Below are 20,907 nucleotides of genomic sequence, written 5' to 3'. Positions count from 1 at the left end.
TTTCTCCCTTGGTGGGCACTGTAAGCAAGTCAGATAAATTCTATCTCAGTGAATATACAAATCGTCCTCTTTTTAAAAGTTTACATCTCATAGATCTGCTCCAGTTTTTGAATGGGGTTGTATGTATCTGAGCAAAGAGTAACCAGTAGACAGAAGTAATATAGACCTTTAAAAAAGTCTTTTATCAGGTGTACAATCATAGTTTAATTAAAATCTGAGTTAGTGTAAGAGAGAAGAAAAAGATTGTTTTACTGTGGAAAGAAAAATGACTAAAATAAAAAAGGAAAGAAGGGATAGGGAAAAACGGATACTTCTTTGACTGGAGAACTGTTCATATTGGAGTGCTAGGAGTCAGTGATAAAGCAAGTTTTATATGCTACTCCTTTGTGAAATTCTCTCTTCCTTTGACTATACTATGCATATCCATTTACTTCTCCAATTATTCCTTTCAGTCCAGGAACTCCTACTTTGGGTCTCTACTGTCTTGATTGGTGATTGACTCAGTCAGAAATGTAGGCTTGACTCCAGCCATTCCCCAGCCATCTTCTCAACAATTGTCATCCTGATGTGTGTCCCATCCTTCCCCCTTTTTTAGTTCTGGAACCGTAATCAAATTGATTCTCTCATTACTTCTGGAAGGGGTATGTATGTCAGTTGACTCCCCAGTGGTTCCACTCTCCTGGTTCAAATCCTTGTAATTGTCCTTCCCTGGATATCCTTACCCTGTGCGTGTCATTTATCCCTATTGGAATGTATACTCAACAACTGGTAATTAAGTCACGTATGAACCTACTATTATTCCATCTTTGAGTCAGCATATAAACAAGAAGCAGTGCCAGATACTGTGGTGTTCCTTATAATTATCCATCGCTATTACTGACCCAGGTACTGGAACATCTCTGGGATCGGTCTGTTTTGTTCTCAGGTGTTCTTTCAGTGATCTTCCCTTCCATAACAGGCTTTCTTCCAGGGCCCTAGAGAGTTTGGCCACTTTTTTGTGTTCCCCTAAGCCTTCTGCCTGCACTCACTGTTGACAGTTCTTTCGAGCCTATACTGTTCTTTTGTCTCTTTTCTTCGACCTTTAAGTCGGTGCTTTGACTTTCAGAGCATTGCTAGCAGTTTACGTGGAATGCCCAGAAAGCAGATTATTCCTAATATGATTTATTTGAGAAGATAGGGCTTGCTTTTTGCTTTAGTATTTCTCCAATTATGTTCAAACCTTTACCCATAATTCAAAGAATGAAAACTGGCAGAGATTCAAGGTTTTTCTGTTGCTGTTTTCAGCTGATGGTTTTTGTAGCATGCTTGAAACAGAAAGCTGCTTTTACATTTTCTCCTTTCCCTTTTGCAAACATCAAGGCTGACTAAATCAGATCTACCCTGTAAACCCATCTGTTTGCAAGGGACTGCAAGTAGAGTTCCTAGTAATGTTTCAGCATAGATCTGACAACAGTAAGGAACTAAAGGAGGGGTCCCTGTAGAGTTCCAACAGAAAGCTTGACGTAAAGGTCAGATTTCTAAAGGCTTAACATTAGCCATCAGCCTACCAGTATTGGCTAATAATAGCCTGTCAGTGATCATCTTTGTATACTAACAACATGGCATAGCACGTGTTAAGTGGAAGTTGTTATTTGTCATAGAATTTAAAGGTAGAAGGGAGCATTAAGTCTTCATTTGATATGAGAAACCTTTAGTCTTCAAAGTAAAGAAAGAGTCCTTGACGTAAAGGTTATGTGACTTCCCTAAGCTCAAAGAGGAGATTTAGGGCTTGAACTCAGATCATCTCTGTCTAGTGCTTTTATGTCCAGTATAGGTGCAAATTGCAGCTAATACTTTGGTTGAGGAACCAAGGTGAGGAAAACAGTGTTGTACTTTTGAAAATAGGACAAAGAAAAGGACTGTTAAGTTATTAGAGAAGAGAAAGTATGGTACCGTAGGAAGGGCACTGACTTTGGATTCAAATCCTGACCAATGCTTGCTACCTCTGTGTCTTTGGATGAGTTCTGTAGCTTTTCAGATCTTTGTTTTCCTATTCTGTAATGTGAGGAAATTTACTGGATGGCTTTTGAATTTACATCTAGCTCCAGATCTGTAATCTTATGATCTTTTGATTATTCTTTGAGATAACCTACACACTGTTTTTTTTATATGGAGTATATCTTTCCCTGTTTGGGGAGGGGGAGATAGGGAGGAGATTATCTTGGAAACAATTTGAAAATTTTAAGACATATAAAATCTTTAAAGTTTAGGATCACTATGAATCCTTTGATTTATATCTTTTATGAATACAATTGTGCTTTAGGTCTAGGAGGCTTCCACATAAAAGGTGTAGAGCCTACTGAGGAGAAAAAGAATTTTAAAAATAGGTGGCATTTCTTTAGTACTTTAAGGTTTTCAGAGCTCTTTTCATACATTATCTCATTGGAGCAGATAGTTCACAGATCATATCAAGGTTCATCTACACTTGATAAAAAAGAGAACTAAGCTTCTGATATGCAGAGTGGTAGTGGAGGGAGGGGTGTTCATCCTGAGGGAACATTACACTTAGTGTTTTTGAGGGTCAGTAGAACCCACTGATGTAACCTCCCAGGGAGGAACCAAGTTCTGATGTTTCAAGTTACTGTTTCCTCTGTCTGCTTCTTCTGGAGAACACAGAGGATTTTTTTTAATGTCATTTGATGTCACTTTACAGATAAGGAAGCTGAGGCCTAACCGAGCAGGATGATTTGCCTGATGTCACACAGGTAGAAGACAACTTGATTTAAAACCAAGTCCTCTGACTCCACATTCATCTTGATTTTTGCTGTTAGTCCACGTCTTGGACTTTGAGAAGCAGCTCGGTGTTGCAGTGGTTAGAGCAGTGGCCTTGGAATCAGCAAGACTGAGTTCACACCTGCTCTTAGACACTTACTAGCTTGTGTGACCTTCGGCAAGCCACTTAAATACTTTGTGCCTCGATTTCTCATCTGTAAAATGAGATTTTTGTGAGGACAAAATTAGACAGTATTTGTAAAGTACTTTTCCAGTCTTAAAGCCCCACATAAATGCTATTGTTATTCTTATTACTATTGTAGGAGCATGTTATACTGCTTGACCTTCATTTTCATTAAAGACATACCTAAGCAGGCTAGCTAAAGTGCTCATTTAGTTTGCAAAATGTGCTTGTCCTCACTTCATGAAGTTCCAGGCATTATTCCCTGGAGCACCTGAGTATGTGAGAAGAGTACATGACTGGCCAGATCTAGGGAGTCTTAAAATGTAAACCTGAAAGGGGAAATTTATCAAGAGTAGTTAGAGTGGGAGATCTCTAAGGTGCCTTCCTAGTCCAAGTTCCTACAGTTTTTTGATTATTGTTTCTATAATCTAAGGAGGCTAAGTAAATTCCCATGACGCCATGCTTGCCAGGCAAAGGTTCTAGGATCTTCTAAACCATTTCTTGGTAAGAACTATTAACCTTCAGGCCACTGCCTCCCAATATAGTGCCACCTTGGGTAAATAATGTTTTCTTTCATCAGCTTTTCAGGCCATACCTAAATGAAGGCTGTTATTGTAAAAGATGATCCTCCTTTCTCCTAGTAGGAAAAACCAAGGAAATAAAAACATAATCCTGTCTTTCTGAAAACTCATTTCTCATACTTGGAATACTTAAGCACTCTCCTTTGAAAATGAAAATTACTTCTAAGTCTCTTTCCTAAAGCCATTTTTATTGCCGCATAGATCCTTCCTTTTTCTTTTGTAAGTAGAAACTCACTCTGTTTCTCATTGCAAAAGTTGAGGGAACTAAAGAGCTATTTGACTCGTTTTGTTGCTAGTCAGAAGGGACATTTTGTCTTCTATCCACTGCTGTAAGCCAGCAGAATTTCCTTCAAACTTACTTGCAGTGTTTTGGGTACTTGCTGACAAATATAGAGCTTTGCAGTCTGTTTCCTTTTCTCCACTAGACGATATAAGCTCTAATTACCACCCAGCACGGAGCAGAAGCTGAGCTGAATAGAGATAGGAAGAGAAGACATTGGCTTAACCCATGGTTGATCAGCTTATCCCCATCTTCTCTTGATTTTCTGGGCAAGAGAGAAGAAGAATTGAAATTCATTGAAGAAACTCATCTTCAAAACTCCTTTTTCTTGTATTCAGGACTAGGAATAGGATAGAGTCAAATATTTACAGATAGAAGATGTTCAACAATGCGTTTAATTTGCAGTTAGCACTCTTTTGTTGCTGGCTGGAAGTGTGTGGAATAAATGCACCCACTAGGGTTGCTTGAGGGAGTCAGAGTCTATTTTCTTGACATTCAGACAGATACAATAACCAACATTTCCAAGAATAACAGAACACCAGTAGAATGAGTAATCGTTCCCTACGAGGCTTAGAATGGTGCCCATATTGGAGCTTCTGGAGCCTGTCTTTCTGAAAAATATCCCTTTCTTTCACTAAGGCAGATGTGATATTCTCTATGAGCTTGTGTGCCTTATTTTTTGGAGGGCTGACCCTGATGTTCTAACCTGATACAATCAATTGGGCTGTCTTAAGGATCTTTTCATATTTATGGTAATTTCATGTGTTTGTGATGTTATTTTTTTTCATTTTTTTAGGATTCAGCCCAGGAGAGTGTTATAACACGAGACATTCATCGAACGTTTCCTGCACATGATCACTTCAAAGACACTGGAGGAGATGGTCAAGAATCCCTATATAAAATCTGCAAGGTACAGCCTGTCCATCCTGATTTTTCTTCTTTCTTACAAATCAAAAATAAAGTACTGTTTTCCAAGTCCACATTCTGAGTTCTACAGACTTATTCTATATGTAAGAATTGTTTTATTTCCTATTTGCAACTTTGGTCTGCATAATATTAATAGTCAGTGGATGCACAGTATTTTCATTACATTCTTCCCTGCAATCATGTACTCTCAAGACTCAGTTCCCAAACGCTGCCCTCTTGACTTGGAATCTTGTCTTATGTAAGCTGGAGCGTGATACGACCTCAAGTTTGCTTTACTTTTATAACGAGGTGAGCCGAAGATTCTCCCTATACTGAAATAGAAAAACAAAACACAAAGAATTACCAGCTGGCTCTGCCCATCTGGAGAAAGTACATAAGGATATAAGGCAGGCAGACTGTCAACAAGTGGTTATTGAGCTTTTATTATGTATCAGTAACTCTGCTAAGCACTGAGCATACAAAGAGGGGAAAAAACCTGGTTCCTGATTCTGAGGAATCACCTTCTGTTGGGGGAAGACAGTGTGCAAACATCTATGTACATTCTCTCTCTCTCTCTCTCTCTCTCAATGGGAAGTAATCTCAGAGAGAAGGTACTAGTAGTGGGAGAATGGGAGGAGTCTAGGAAAAGCCTCTTGAAAAAGGTGGGATTTGAACTGGGTCTAGAAGAAACCAGGAAAGTCAGGGAGGAAGGAGAGGAAATGGTGGAAACTGAACCATCCTCATTTTTTTTTAAACCAGAGGTAAAAAAAGAAAAAAGATTGGGTTAACTCTAGTTTCTGAAAACCTCTATCTACTCTGACAATATTGAGTTCTTATGACCTGTCTTCTAACTTGATGTTTTGTTATGAAGTGTCTCTCTTCCCTCCCATTGTTAGAACGCCTTCAAAAACAGTTTTCAAACTTTAAATTTTGATATGCCTGGAAACCAAAGCTTTCCATGCCTGCCAGCATTTTAATATAGTAGCATAGCCTGTGGCAATGTTTCTCATTTCTGTCCTTCAAAAATCTCATTTTCTAAGACTATATAGAATGTACAAAATTATCTTCCTTATCCTTTAACATATAGTAAAGGATATGTGATTTCATCAGTATGGGGGGAATTCCTACACTGGGAGCTCCCTGTATGACACCATTGGTATATCCTAAAACATTACTAAGACACAGAGGTTGTGACTTGACCAATTTCACTGGTCATTGTCAAAGATAGTATCTGGATACACATCTTCTGGATGCTCAACCTAGCATTCTGTGTGCTATTCCATGCTGTCTTTTATGGATAAAAGAATCAATACAAAGTATCTTGAAACCCAATATTAACCAACAGTTTTGTCCTTCACCCTCTCAGGTTATCAGATCAGTTAACAACTGACCTTATTTTTAAGGACTCACAAGTTAAACTTTTAATTAGTAGAAAAATGACCAAAATTAGTTATCAGCATGTTGGAAAAAAAAGAGGATCTATTTAATTCATTAAATCAGTAATCAACTTGGAAATAATCCAAAGTTGGTATTTTTTTTTTTTTGAAAAATGACCTTTCATTGGTCAGTCAGTTGTACTTTTAGACATAGTTTCCTGTTTGGTGGGAGGTATTATTTTAAAATTACCATTAGCAATATGTCTGCTTTCCCTCATTAGTACGGTAGGTTTGGAATTTTACCACTGGCAAAAAAAAAAAAAGATCTCTATGAAGAATGTAGCATTTTTAGAGTATATGATTAGCCCACTTGGGCTATTTCTGCTTTTTTCTGTGCTTGTTTGAGAAAAATCCTGGCCATTATGAAGGATAATAGAAGGATAATGAATATACTCTTCTGAGAGATCTTTTTATATGACATGTATCATCCAGAGCTAGAAATATACAAGTGACTAAAACTTAAGAGCATACTGACTTCTCTTTAGAAGGCAAAAACAGATCATTGAGTTTGACCAAAAATAAAAAAGGTACTGTATGATACCATCAAAAAACATGCAAGATAGCTCTACTATAGAGTAAAAAGTTTTAAAGATATTTTCTATTTAAGATTATCTTTTGCACGTTGGCTTTTTAAAAATCCAGTGAAAAGCAAGATACTCCAAACTATGTATTTTAGCCCACAAGTTTTGTTTAAAAATAACAGTTTTTGGCTTCAGATTGAACACCATTCTCTGAATATTCTGGCTTGTAGTACAGGGAATCACATTTTTGTTTGTTTTCCAGGCATGGGGAACCTGCAGCCTCAAGGCCACATGTGGCCCTCTAGGTCCTTGTGTGCAGCCTTTTGACTGAGTCCACGTTTTACAGAACAAATCCTTTTATTAAGGAGATTTGTTCTGTGAAGTTTGGATTCAGTCTAAGGGGCACACTTGAGGACCTAGAGGATCAAATGTGGTCTCCAGGCTACAGGTTCCCCAGCCCTATTTTAGATATTTACCACTCATTTCTGTTAATCATAGAATGGTTGTCCACCATTCTTTGATTGATGTTAGGTGGTTGACTTGGGCAGCTAGGAGGCTCAGTGGGTAGAGTGCCAGGCCTGGAGTCAGGATGACTCATTTTCCTGAGTTCAAATCTGGCCTCAGGCACCTACTAGCCATATGACCCGTAACCCTGTTTTTCTCAGTTTCCTCATCTATAAAATGAGCTGAACAAAGAAATGACAAACAACTTTCTTTGCCAGGAAAACACCAAATAGGGACATGAAGAATCAGATGTGATTGAAAAATGACTGAAGCAACAACAATGGAAACAGGAATGCTCACTACCAAACTAATTTGAAGTGACCCATAATAGAGATAAAATGGACAGTGTTCTTAGAATGAGCAAGAAGGTATTGGGAGAATTCCAATTATAGAAAGTCTAGAAAAGAGCTCTCATTTTAAGGATGGAATAGTCTGACATTGGAGGTGAAAAAAGTTTTTTTGGGCCCTGGTGAAATGAGAAATGATCTGAGCTGTCAGATAAGAGGGAAGACTGTTAAAAACTTGCTGTCATGTTTTAATGGGGCTGTCAATTCTAGTTTCTTCTCTTAATCTCATCTTCCGACTAAAAGGAAAGCAAGACAGTTCAAAGCTTCTTCTGTTGTCATGAATTTGTGTGAGGAAGTTGAAAGTCTTAAGTCAAAAAATTTAGGGCTGAAAATAGTATCAAGAATTTTGCGAAGTTTTCTGCTGCTATTAAAGGGATAGGGTCTAGCTTTTTGCTTCTGGTTTTTGCTAAGCCAGTTGCACATATCAAAATGGTGCTTTGGAGATAGGCAAGAACCCCCTGCTCACCAGCTTTTTTTTTTTTTTTTTACCCAACCGAGTAAAACTCTTGCTACTGACTCATTATTAAAGAGGTTTCTGTACAGCTTGGACAAGTCATGTCTCACAAAACAGAAAACCTCATTCATCTTAGGTTGTGGCCAGTTTGTAATACCAAAAATCATAGCCCAGATAAAGCATTAGATGCTTTCATGAGCTAGGTAATGTAAGAAGTATTATATTCTTTTGAATATGGGTAAACTGAGGCTCAGAGAACTTAAATGATTTTCTCCCATAATTATATAGCTAGTAAGTGGTAAGAGTCAAGACTTGAGTGTAAGTTTCTGACACTAAGTCCAATGTTTTTCCTACTATTTCAAGTTATCTCTACTTATATGTTAGGTGTTGATTGTTTGCTTTATAGCCAGTGCTCCAAAAGCCCTCTGCTGACATTTTTAAGATTTTTTTTTTTAATTGTCCTCATTAGGTTTGCATGATTGTGGCTGCAAACAATGGGGTAGCATTTCCTAGTCTATTTTTAGGTTTACAACTCTTCATAAGGACACCAACAGTCTAGCCTGTCAAACCAGTCGGCAAAAATATTGTTCTCATCATCGTAGATTAAAGTGACCTGTCATGTACCATTTAATTTGAGGCATGTTGCTTTTTTCATTTTCTGATTAAAGAACTATTTTTTGAAAAAGAGGCTACTGCTGTGACTTTAATAGTGGGAACTGAATATATTTCAGGGAAATCAATAACCTGGTTTTTCTAGGTTAATAATTTGATTGCAGTGGTTTAAAAAAACAGCAAAAAGAATAAACCTACCTTTCTTTCTCTAGATATCTTCTTTTGAAAAACGATATTTATTTACTATAGGGGTGAAAGTTGCATTTCTGGCAATGACACTGTTGGGTGGACTTTGTGATGGGTTTTTTAGCTTCAGATATAATCACAAAATATATTTATCTCATTTATACTTTGTGTCTCATTTGGCATTTCTAGTAATAGGTACCTATTATTTTTCACCTCATTGACTTTTTTAAAAAAATTTGGTTCTTTGTCTACCTGATTTAATACAGATCTCACTCTAGGGGCACAAAGATGTCCTTGAGTCTGATGGCAATAGTTGCTACACATAAAAAAGGCTTTCGTGACTATTTGTCGTTTCCCATTGACCATCTCAAATGTCACTTAGTGCCACCAGGATATAAACCTCCTCCTCCTGTTAATTCATTTGGATCTTGTACAGCATCACTAACCTGGCAGTGTTGGATAATTTAGTCCATTAACAAATTTGCACTCTCTTCTCACTTAACTAATCAACTCAAGTCCCTCATTCAGATTCGTTAAGTATTAATTATCCAATGAACTTGAGAGACCCCATTTTCCATTTATTAGTTAACAACAAGCATTTTATTAAATATGTTCTATGTGCCAGGCACAGTGCTAGCTAATCACTGAGAGGGAAAGTACAAAGAATGCAACAATCCTTACTCCCAAGAAGCTTCTATTTTAGTGGGAGACACACATTAAAAAATCGGTTATTAAGTACAAATTTGTACCAAATAGATGTAAGTTATTAAGGGAGGGAGGGCACTAGCAATTGGGAGGAATTAGGAAAGACTTCCTGAAGATGAAGTTCCACATACAACTTAAAGGAATAATTACTTTTATTCATAAAGTTAAATAAATATAAACATACACACACAAATACACAGAGTGCCCCAAAAAGTCTTAATGAATTTTTAAACTATAATAAGTTTTTTAAAAAGTGTTTTGGGTTTAAACCAGTGTCACCATCAGAGTCTCTTCTAACCTTCAAAATATTGGTAGTTCATTCCTGTACACTTGTCTTGAACCTCAGTCTTCAATCATTTACCTTACTTCAGACAATGATCAGAGTCGATTAAGTTAATTTAAAAAATTAATCATTTTTCTTTTCAGGATTAGCTTTTTCTCTTTGTCTTTTCTTCAGGAAACAACCTTCTATATCCTCAATTTCTAACTCCTCACAAACCTTTTATAAAGATTTTTTTAAACAGAATTTCTTCAAAATAACTGTCAAGACAGTCGTTCTCATAAGAAAGAATCCCTTCCTTACCTTCTGTCTTGGTTGTGTAAACTCTTAATAGATCTTTGTGGATCACAGATAAACACTAACTCCATAGACAGTTCATGTTGTCATTTTTTCCACAGATTTTCCATTGTTGTTAATTGTTGTTTTGAAAGATACTGGAATGGTTTGCCATTTCCTTCACCAACTCACTTTACAGATTAGGAAACTGAGGCAAACAAGGTTAAATGACTTGGTCAAATTCACAATCTAGTAAATTCCAAGGTCAGATTTGAGCTTGGAAAAATGGGTCTTCCGAACTCCAGATCCACTGCACCACCTAGCTGCCTCCAGTTTTCCTAGATCCCCATTGATCACAAATAAATAACATCACTCTGTGTTTGTGGGTAAAAGTGATTAACATCAGTTTATTTTTTTCAACTTTTCTTCAAGGTTCAGCCCATACTAACTTCTCCCAACATTCTGTTGGCACCCTTAAAGATATGTAGTAGTAATGTCTGTAGCTTTTTTATATAGCTGACTAGTTTTGGGATTACATTTGGTTATTGGACTCTGCAAAAACAGTGTAAGGTAAAACAGTATATAATGGCAGCTAATTTAAGGATGGCTACTCGAGTGGCCAAAATTTAGAATAAAAATACTTAACTTAAAAGGTACTTATGAAGACCTAGGAGTATAAATTGGACATTGATGTGCCACTAAATGGAAGGAGTTCATTTGCATCATGAAATGTTTGTTGGCTTAGCCAGAGCTGAATGAGTTTCAGGTAGTCACTCAAAGCTTTATTTTACCACTGATTTCTATGTTAATGTCAGAAATGATTTTGGTTTCCTGAAAACCATACTGTCTTAACCAAAATATCTACTAGTTATTAAGGAGCTTTGTTGGGCAGGGGGATTCCCAGTCCAGGCATTGGTCATGGATGAGCTCAGCTATTATACCACACTATACCAAATCCTTCTTTTGTAGCTGATATTCCCCAGTAGTTGACATTTGGTCAACATTAGTTGCCAGCAGAATCATGGAAAAATATTGCAGTGGTAGGGACTCTCATGAATTATTCTTACTTTGTGATAATGATGCTTTCAGTGAAGATCATGGTCTAACTTGCATTGGGAAGAAATCTTGAAATTAATAGGTTTTACTTTGCATTTACTTAACTGAATACATGTGGTGTCTCCTTATAGAATGTATGGGCCTTCAGGGCAGGGGTTGTTTCTTTGCTTATTTCATAGTATATCCTTGAATTAAATTAAACAATGTGTTATTGATATTATTTTGAAACTTTATAGGTAAGTCCAACAAGCATTTATTAAGTACCTACTATGTGCCAGGTAACTGGGGATGAAAAGAAAGGCACAAAACCAGTACGTACTCTCAAGCAACTCACAGTCTAATGGGAGAGACAAGATGCAGACAACTATGTACCAACAAACTATCTACAGGATTGCTTGTGGACAGTTAACAGAGGGAAGTCAAGAGCATTAAAGTGTATCAAGAAGTTTTTTGTAGAAGGTGGGTTTTTAGCTGGAATTTGAGGAAAGCCAGGGAAACCAAGAGGCAGAGAAGAGGAGGGAGAACATTTTAGAGAAGGGTTCACTTCAGTGAGAATACACAGTCAGTAGATGGAGTCTCTTATGTGAGCAATTAATAGCATTTATAGACTTGGAACCAGAAGAGATCCAACCTTCTCATTTTACAGATAAGTACACAAAAGGATAAGTAAGTTCAGTCTAGGTAGCTCAGTAGGTATAGCACCAGGCCTATGGTCAAGAAGACCTGAGTTCAAATGTGGCCTCAGACACTTATTAGCTATTTGATTCTGGGAAAGTCACTTACTCTCTGTTTGCCTCGGTTTCCTCATGTGTAAAATGGGGACACCTTCTAGGGCCAATACATTTCATCTGTGTGGATAATCAAATTTCTAAGGTTCTTAGATTTAAATTTGAATTTTATCCATGGCAGAAAACAGCAGCTTAACTACTCCTGGATCTGAATTAAAATGAGAAAGATACGCTCTCTATGAACTGTATAAAGTATAATTTGATAGATGATTTAGTTAAGAATCTTTTGATGATTTGTTAAACATCAGTTTAATTATTCTTGGTGTTCCTATAAGTTATTTTTCCCAGGGTCCTGCTCCCTGCCAGAAATCTTTGTACTGTATAACAGACAGAGAAGATATCAGATTTTCACATGGACTCCTTCAGTTGACTTCTATCCCCAGAATGTGAAAAAAGAAATTCTGTTACTTGTTTTCTAGGACTATAGCTTGGATCAGAAGGCACTGCTTTGTAGTAAATAGAACACTGGACTTAGAGTCAGAAGACTTAGACGTTTGAATCTAGGCTTTGTCACTTTTCATGTGGGTAACCTTTTGATTACCTCTGTTCCTCAGTTTCCTCGTCTGTCAAATGAACATAGTCATACATATACTATTGACATCACAAAGTTGTTCTGAAGATCATATGAGATATTTTCAGGCTGCTATATAAATTTTTTTTACAATCCCTTAGAGACCTAAACTCTAGAAGTGAGCTCTTTCTTTTGATGTCTTTCACTAACCTAATTTTTCTGACCTTCAGTTTCCTTATCTGTATGTTAAAGATAATGTTGTTTTTTTTAATCTTAATAGATTGTGGTAAGAAAAGCACTATATCAATATGAACTAATATCAAAGAATTTTCAATTGTTCCTTTTTTCAAGAGTAGATTTTTTGTCAACCACTACTTCTGCTCATGTCACCAAACTTTTGAGAACCCTTCTCCCACCCAGGACAGTACAGAAATATATTTGTAAGTGATGACAGAGGGGCTCTTTTTTTTTCTTCATAGTTTAGAACTTGCCTTTAATGAGCTGATTTCTGATAGTTGTAAACTTTTTTATTGTTTCTGGCAAAGGATTATTTTTTTGCTATCTTGTTTTAATTTCACATATTAATAAGATATCCCTTGTGTGAATCTTTGCCCAGCTGAGAAACTGTAATGTGATTTTCAAATATGGATTTTTCTTCTGAGACCATACCAGTGAAAAGGTCAAGTTTTTGAGGCTGTAATACTGGAAAGAGAATGAATGATTTGTTACACTATCAAGTGTTCCTGAAGAGATTTAAAAAATTTCTCTAGGCTCTCATTCTGAAGTCCCAAAAGAGCTTTTTTGAGATGGCTTTGTACTTTCTGTGGAGCCAGTCTATGCTTTTGCCTGGAAGGCTAATTGCAGCCATCAGACCATTACTAGGGGAAAGAGAAGAAGTTAGGATTAAAATGGAGATAAAAATGGAAGGCAGAAATAAAGGGATTGGTGTAAATCCTAAGGGTTTCATTCTAGTCACTCCTTTTGGAAAGTATGATTAATTTCAAGGAATAGAAGTGAGACAGCTGAGCAGCTCCCTATATAACTGAGAAATAAGGGAATAAAAAAGTAGCCTGGGTGGGGGTGGGGTGAGGTGGTGGAGGGACCTGACAGATTGAGAAAGTAACACTGATTCGGTTTTCTTTTGAAGTTAACTTTTCTTAAAACAATGATAACAACTCATATTTCTATAGTACTCTAAGACTTAGAAATAATTTTCCTAACACTGGTTTTAGGTAAAGGCATACACACAATCGTAAACTTTCTTACCTCTAGTACAGATAATAAGCTCTCAGCTGTTTGTCAATTTTTCTTCAATTTGTAGGACCTTTATTGCATTTCCTGTTTCTTGCTGACTAATTGGACTGGAGCAGTTAATGTCTTTTGAACATTGGTTCCAGCTTCAGAAATATACATGTTCAGATCCTAACTTGGGCAAGTCAATAGTCAGTCAACAAACATTTATGAACTACCTACTATGTGTGGATAAAAAGACAAAAATGAATCAGTCCTTACAAGTCAAGGAGCTAACTACCAGAGAAGTAATGCCATTAGAAACAAAATATATGTAAAGCAAATATGAGATTTTGGGGTCAGGGGGAAAGGCAGTAGTAGTTGGAGGCTTAAGGAAAAGCTTCATGGAGGAAAATTATATTGGAGTTGAGCTTTGAAATAAAGTAGGGATTCTCAGAGGAAGAGATGAGGCAGGAGGCGATTCTAGCAATGGGAGGCAGTCTGTGTGCAAAGAAATGGAGACCAGAGATGAAAAGTAATTCAAGTAGAAGGAGGAAGTCATTTTGGTACATAGTGAAGTGTAGTACTGTTGTTGGCCAGGGCTAGATTGCTCAGATTTGGTACTGAAACAAAATTAAACTGGTAGAAATGATTGTCATGTAGAAAAAGGAGATTTGCTTGGTCATGGCAGAGGATGGATGTTCAGGGCGGTCACTGCCTTGATTCAGCTCCCCTGCCTCCATTTATTTCCCATGGCAGTTTGTGAGTCCAGCATTAGCTCCCAGCAGAAGCTCCTGTAAGATTTTGTATTCTCAGACTAAGCTAAGGAAGCCACTTTGGTGGTCAGAGCCAGACTTGGTATTGACTTTAATACCTTTTAGGGCAAAAGTAGCTTAATTTGTTTAAGGCAGGGGCTTATGCTGTTGTTCCCACCACAGTTTTCCAGTAAGTCTGGAAAGATAGTCAGGAGGCAGATTGTAAATGATTTTACAAGACAGATGAAGCAGATTGTATTTTTTATTGCAAAGGCAATAGTGAGCCTCTGGAGCTTCCTGACCCAGGGGATTTGTAGGGTTAGAATTATACTTTAGGGATATCACTTGGGAGCTGCCTGGAGAATGATTTGAAGTTAGGGGAACTTGGAGGCAGGGAGATCAATTTAGAAATCATCATAGTGGTGCAGGTGAGTGATGATGAAAAACCAGATTGGGGGGGGGAGGAGCAAAGCAAATACATGCAAGACACATTTTGGAAGTAAAATTGACATTTGGATGATTTTGGCAAGGGAGGCTTAAGGGCACTGTGAGAGTTTCAGAATGATCCCAGGCTTGCAAACTTCTGTGAATGGAAGGGTGGTGATACCCTCAACAGAAATAGGAAAATTTGGAAGAGGGGCACATTTGTGTGGGGCAGAGATAATGAATTATGTTTTGGACATAGTGACTTTCAAATTCCTACAGAGTATCCAACTGGAAATGTCTATTCAGAAATTGTTGAAACAGGTTTGGAACTCTGGAGAGACCCTAGGGTTGCATATATAGATCTGTGGAATCATTTGAATTGAGATAATAATTGAACCCATAAGGACTGTTGTCATCAATAGAGGATGTTGAGGGGGAGAAATGGCCCAGGGTAGTCTTGGAGTTCATCTACAGTTAGAGGGCAGCAAATGAATTAAGATCCAGCAAAGGCAACTGTGAAGGCATGGTCAGATAGATAGAAGAACCAAGAGATACTTAAGCCATGAAAATCAAGAGAGTGTATTCAAGAAAAGAGGGGTCAGAAGTGGTCAAATGCTATGGAGAGGTCAAGAAGGATGAAGACTGAGAAAATACCTTTGGATTTAGCAGTTAAGAGATGGTCATCACCAGTAAAAAAAAAAAAAAACAAACCACAAACTGCTGTAAATATTTGTGTTCATATAGATCCTTTTCTTCTTTCCTTAATTTCTTTGGGATGAAAGCCTACTAGTGATATTTCAGGGTATGCACAGACTGGTTCCCCAAATCATTAGACCAATACTAGGCTCCACCAACAATGCATTAATATGACTTTTCATACAACAGTATTGTAAAAATAAACAATTTGATTCAATGCAAAGACCAGCTATGATTCCAGAAGACCAATGATGAAGAATGCTACCCACTTCCTGACAGAGAAGTGATAAATTAAAGAGACATATTTTTGGACACAGAAAATGTGAGAATATGTTTTGTTTCATTATGTATATTTCTTACGAGAGGTTTTAAATTTTTTCTTTTCTTTCCAGTGGGTTCCAGTGAATTGAGATAAAAAATGCTCACTCATTTAGAAAAAAATTAAAAGGAGATAATTGGTAACTTTAGATTGAACTTCAGTTTTCAGTTAAGTGATGAAGACTGTTGTCAAATTGCAAAGGGTTGAAGAGTGAATGGGGAGGAGAGATTGTGGAAGCCATCATCGTAGATAGATTTTTCTAGTTTAACTATGAAAAAGAATACAGCTGTAGAAGGGGAATCATAGGTATAAGTGAAATTTTTTTAAGAAGAGAGAGAGCTGGGCTATTGAACTAGATAAGGAGCAGTGAGGGAGACTGAAGATCAGAAAAGAGGCAAGAGGTTTGTGATATTGTGCTGAGAGAGATTGAGGGGGATGGTATGAGCAAGATGAGCAGAGAGTCTGGACTTGATGAGGAAAAAAGATCACCTCCACTGAAGTAAAGGGGGAGAGAGTGAGGGATCATGTCAAGGGCTTTTATGATATTAGAATATTATTATATACCACAGTTAGTATTATTCAATCTATTTGTCACTTCAAAACTTTATCCTTAAAGAAACTTCATTTCTGCCTTAAAAAAACAAACAAAAAACTGCATGACCTTGGGCATGTCACTTAACTTAAGGAACTCTGTTTCCTCATCTATAAACAAAGGGCTTGGGCCAAATGTTTCCATCTCCTTTTGAAATTCTAACAGACTTCCTTCCAGAAGAAAGATTGACGCCAACTCTGGTGTTTTACAACAAGGTCACTTTATCACGTGATACCGATTATGTGAATTACATGATATGATCACGTGAGGCCTCACAGGATAGGCCTGACCCTTGGAAAGGTAGTCCATATACTATGAAAAGCTGATAAGGCAGTTATGAAGCCATTTCTGTGATCTCTTTGGAATGCTACAACTGCTCTTCTGAATTCTTGACAGCAGCAGAGGTCTGGGGGTTGTACTCCAGGCTTATTTCTGTTTCTAAGTTGATTTTATTTTTGTCTCCCTTCTAGTCCTCAGGATGCCCCTTTATTCCCTCTCTCTTCACTCTCTCCCTCCTCCTCCTTCTCACCTCCACACTTCTCAGAAGGGAGGTTGGGCAGGAATGATGCTTATAGAGGATTGCTTTGCAGCTCTGAGGATTGCTTTGTTAAAATAACTAAACACATGGAGTTTCCAATAAGTTATTTTGGTTTTTTCTTTTGTAAAATGGTTGTCATATCCTCTAAGAAGTCAGTAAACATTTTGAGAGCCATATGTGCTAAGGTCATATGACTCTTACCCTCTCTAGTCATCTTAATTCTTCAATTATAAAATGAGGGAGTTTCAACAGATTATCTCTAAAAATGTTTGTAGTTTTCATGTTCAGTGATTTTATATAAAATTATCATGTAGTACAAGGAAGTCTGGACATATGAAATCCCCTTATTCTTATTGATTGCATGGAATAGCTTTCCTTTCTCGCTTCCTCTCTTTAAATGATATTGTTATTTCATGTGTATTTTGCATTTATTTGTATATATGTAATTTTGCTCCTCCGCTATCATATGTAAGCTTCTTGAGGGCAGGGACTGTTTTTATCCCTGTCCTTGTATCCTCAGTGCCTAGCACGTTGACTTACAAACAGTAGACACTTAAATGTTTTTTGAATTGAGATGAACTTATGATGATTGCTCCCTTCTCTGAAGTCCTTTATCATTTATTATCCCTTTTGTATACTTTAGCATTTTAACAGATGCACAGATAGACTCATAGCTAATATAAGAAACCAACATTTGTATTAGCTCTACACATATATGTTGTACTATGTTTGCTTCGTGTAGGTCACCATCAGGACAGAGGTCATGTCTGATTATCAGACTAGAACGCACGCTATAAATTCACAGAGATAATCCTTTAGCTCTTGAGCTTTTTTTTTAATGCAAAGCATTAACCATACATTTCAAATGTTATCTCTATGTGGCCAGGGCTCTTTCTTCTATATGTTTCATAACATATTAAGGGTATGGTTGAAATTATGTGTTCTGGGCCATAAATTCTGTATTAGGAAAGTAGATTCCTGTTTATAGGGTTTACCTTTGATAGGTAACTATCAGTATCAGTCTATAAATTATCTTTAAGATGTAGTTTGCTGTTTATTTTAAGATTTTACAAAAGGAATACTTTAGCTCACTTTTAAGCTATTATCAAGAGCTTTTTTCCTTAGTGGTATATAAAGGGAAGCATACATCTAGGAATTCTGCCAGCTCTCTTAGATAAGAAAATCACTTTGTAAGTGAATATTTGTGAACACATCTAACCTTCTACATTTTTCTTCTTAAGTGTTTAGATTATTCCATGTCATTGGAGCTATTTTTAGAGGCTACATCGGACCCCTCATTTTTACAAGCATGTAGGATAAATTTAATAACTTTTTTTTTTTCAAATAAAGCTTTTGTTCCCTGGTGAATATTTGTTAGTGGGGTTATCATCTTTTCCTGTCTTTATTTTGGATGTCTCCTGGGCTCTGATAGGAATGTCTCCCAACATTAAATGATGAAAGGGAGTTACATCCTATTCTGTAAATGAATTGGGTTCTTTTTTTTTACTGCAGGTAATAAAGGTCCTATTCTCAGAAAGGCAGTAACTTTAGAATTTAAATACTGGGTCAGACAACATTCTGTATATGTAAACACACACATAGAGCTTATTATTATGTCTCTGACAACTGATTTCAAACAATATCTGGTGGGAGGGGTATAGTATTCCCCTCACTGCTACACTGTCTCACTCTTTCATTTGTCTTCAAAAGGTGAACTAGAAGACTGCTTCTTTTTGGCTTTGAAGCATACTTTTGCTTAATGAAGTTCTCCAGTATTTCCTTCATTTGTTGTAATAGTTTCTATTTAAAGGCAGCATTATGTAGTAGAATGAGTATTGTATTCATAATCAGGAGATACCTGCGTTCCCTCCTACCTATAATATTTGCTAGATGCATAACTACAGACAATTTGTTTAATTTTTCTGAGCCTCAGTTTCCTTATGTGTAAAATGGAACTAACAGTATCTCTGAGGGGGCAGAGCCAAGATGGTGGAGAAGAAGGATGGACCTGTTCTAGCTCTCCCCCCACAGCCCATGAAGTACCTGTAAAAAATGACTCAACAAATTCTAGCGCAGCAGAAACCACAAAATGATAGGGAAACAGATTTCCAGCCCAATACAGCCTGGAAGGCCAACAGAAATGGTCTGTTGTACTGGACCCACAGTGGAACACAGTCCAGCCTTGGTACACAGCAGGGCACTGAGAGAACTGGAGCAGGCATCAGGGTGTGGAATAATGGGTAGCAGCTACAGTTCTCAGATTTCTCAGCCCACAAATGCCAAACACAGATTCAAAGGTCAGTAAGAAAACTCTTTCACCTGGGTGAGAGGAGAGTACATTCTGGCCCTAGCCCCAGCCCCAGGGCGACAGCATCCTCCACTTTTGGAGCCCTCAGCCTGGGGGAATCGAGCAGCTGATCTAGGTCTCAGTTCTGAGTGGCTGTCCAGGGGTGAGGAGGAGTGGTGGCGTGGTGAAGTTGGAAGTGGCTGTGGAGAGGGAATTCTACTCTCATCCAGGGCAGAAAAGAGTGCTTGTGGTTACTCACAGACCAGAGTGCAGGCCAGGAGAGGAGTAAACTCCTCTCCCTTGATTGTGCCACCTTGGAAGAACTGAGAATTTACAGGAGTCTACAGTATAGCCTCCACTTGATAAAGGACTCAAAAGTCAAGTAACTGGCTGGGAAAAATGCCCAAAAATGGGGAAGAAATAAGACTATACATAGAAGATTACTTTCTTGGTGAAAAGGTATTTTCTTCTGTCCTTTCAGATGAAAAAGAACAAAGCACAACATCAGAGGAAGACCTAAAAATCAAGGCTTCTATATCCAAAACCTCCAAAAAATATATATAGTGGTCTCAGGCCATGGGAGAGTTCAAAAAGGATTTTGAAAATTAAGTAAGAGAGGTGGAGGAAAATTGGGAATGGAAATGAGAGAGATGCAAGAAAAGCATGAAAAGTGGGTCAACACCTTGCTAAGGAGACCCAAAAAAATGCTGAAGAAACACCTTTAAACACCTTTAAAAATAGGCTAACTCAATTGGCAAAAGAGGTTCAAAAAGCCAGTGAGGAGAAGAATGCTTTAAAAAGCAGAATTAGCCAAATGGAAAAGGAGGTTCAAAAGCTCACTGAAGAAAATAGTTCTTTAAAAATTAGAGTGGAGCGATGGAAGCTAGTGACCTTCTGAGAAACCAAGAAATTATAAAACAAAACCGAAAGAGTGAAAAAATAGAAGACAATGTGAAATATCTCATTGGAAAAACCACTGACCTGGAAAATAGATTCAGGAGAGATAATTTAAAAATTATTGGTTTATCTGAAAACCATGATCAAAAAGAGCCTAGACATCATCTTCCACTAGAACCAGAGGGTGAAATAGAAATGGAAAAAATTCACTGATCACCTCCTGAAAGAGATCCCCAAAGGAAAACTCCCAGTAGTCAAATTCCAGAGTTCCCAGGTTAAGGAGAAAATATTACAGGCAGCTAGAAAGAAACAATTCAAGTATTGTGGAAATATAGTCAGGATAACACAGGATTTACCAGCTTCTACACTAAGGGATCGAAGGGCTTGGAATATGATATTCCAGCGGTCAAAGGAGATAGGATTAAAACCAAGAATCACCAACCCAGCAAAACTGAGTATAATACTTAAGGGCAAAAAATGGAAATAGAGGCCTTCCAAGCATTCTTGTTGAAAAGACCAGAGCTGAATAGAAAATTTGACTTTCAAATACAAGAATCAAGAGAAACATGAAAAGGTAAACAGGATAGAGAAGTCTTAAGGAACTCATTGAAGTTGAACTGTTTACATTCCTACATGGAAAGATGTTATTTGTAACTCATGAGACCTTTTTCAGTATTAGGGTAGTTAGAAGTATATATATATATATATGTGTGTGTGTGTGTGCGTGTGTGTGTGTGTGTATGTATATGTGTGTGTGTATATATATACACACACATACATACATACATA

At 37.3% G+C, this 20,907-nt stretch overlaps 1 protein-coding gene across 10 annotated transcripts in view; it reads left to right on the top strand.

Moving 5' to 3' along the window:
* RABGAP1L (RAB GTPase activating protein 1 like) overlaps positions 1-20,907 on the top strand; it is a 686,444-nt gene that overhangs the window by 385,528 nt on the left and 280,009 nt on the right. For all 10 annotated transcript variants that reach the window (XM_072637875.1, XM_072637876.1, XM_072637873.1 and 7 more), the window contains one exon: positions 4,593-4,706. In XM_072637875.1, the coding sequence (XP_072493976.1) occupies positions 4,593-4,706 (114 nt within the window). The remainder of the gene's footprint in view (positions 1-4,592; positions 4,707-20,907) is intronic.

This window comes from Notamacropus eugenii, chromosome 2 (assembly GCF_028372415.1).
Source record: "Notamacropus eugenii isolate mMacEug1 chromosome 2, mMacEug1.pri_v2, whole genome shotgun sequence".
NCBI lineage: Eukaryota > Metazoa > Chordata > Mammalia > Diprotodontia > Macropodidae > Notamacropus > Notamacropus eugenii.
This window is presented reverse-complemented; position numbering and strand designations above follow the sequence as displayed.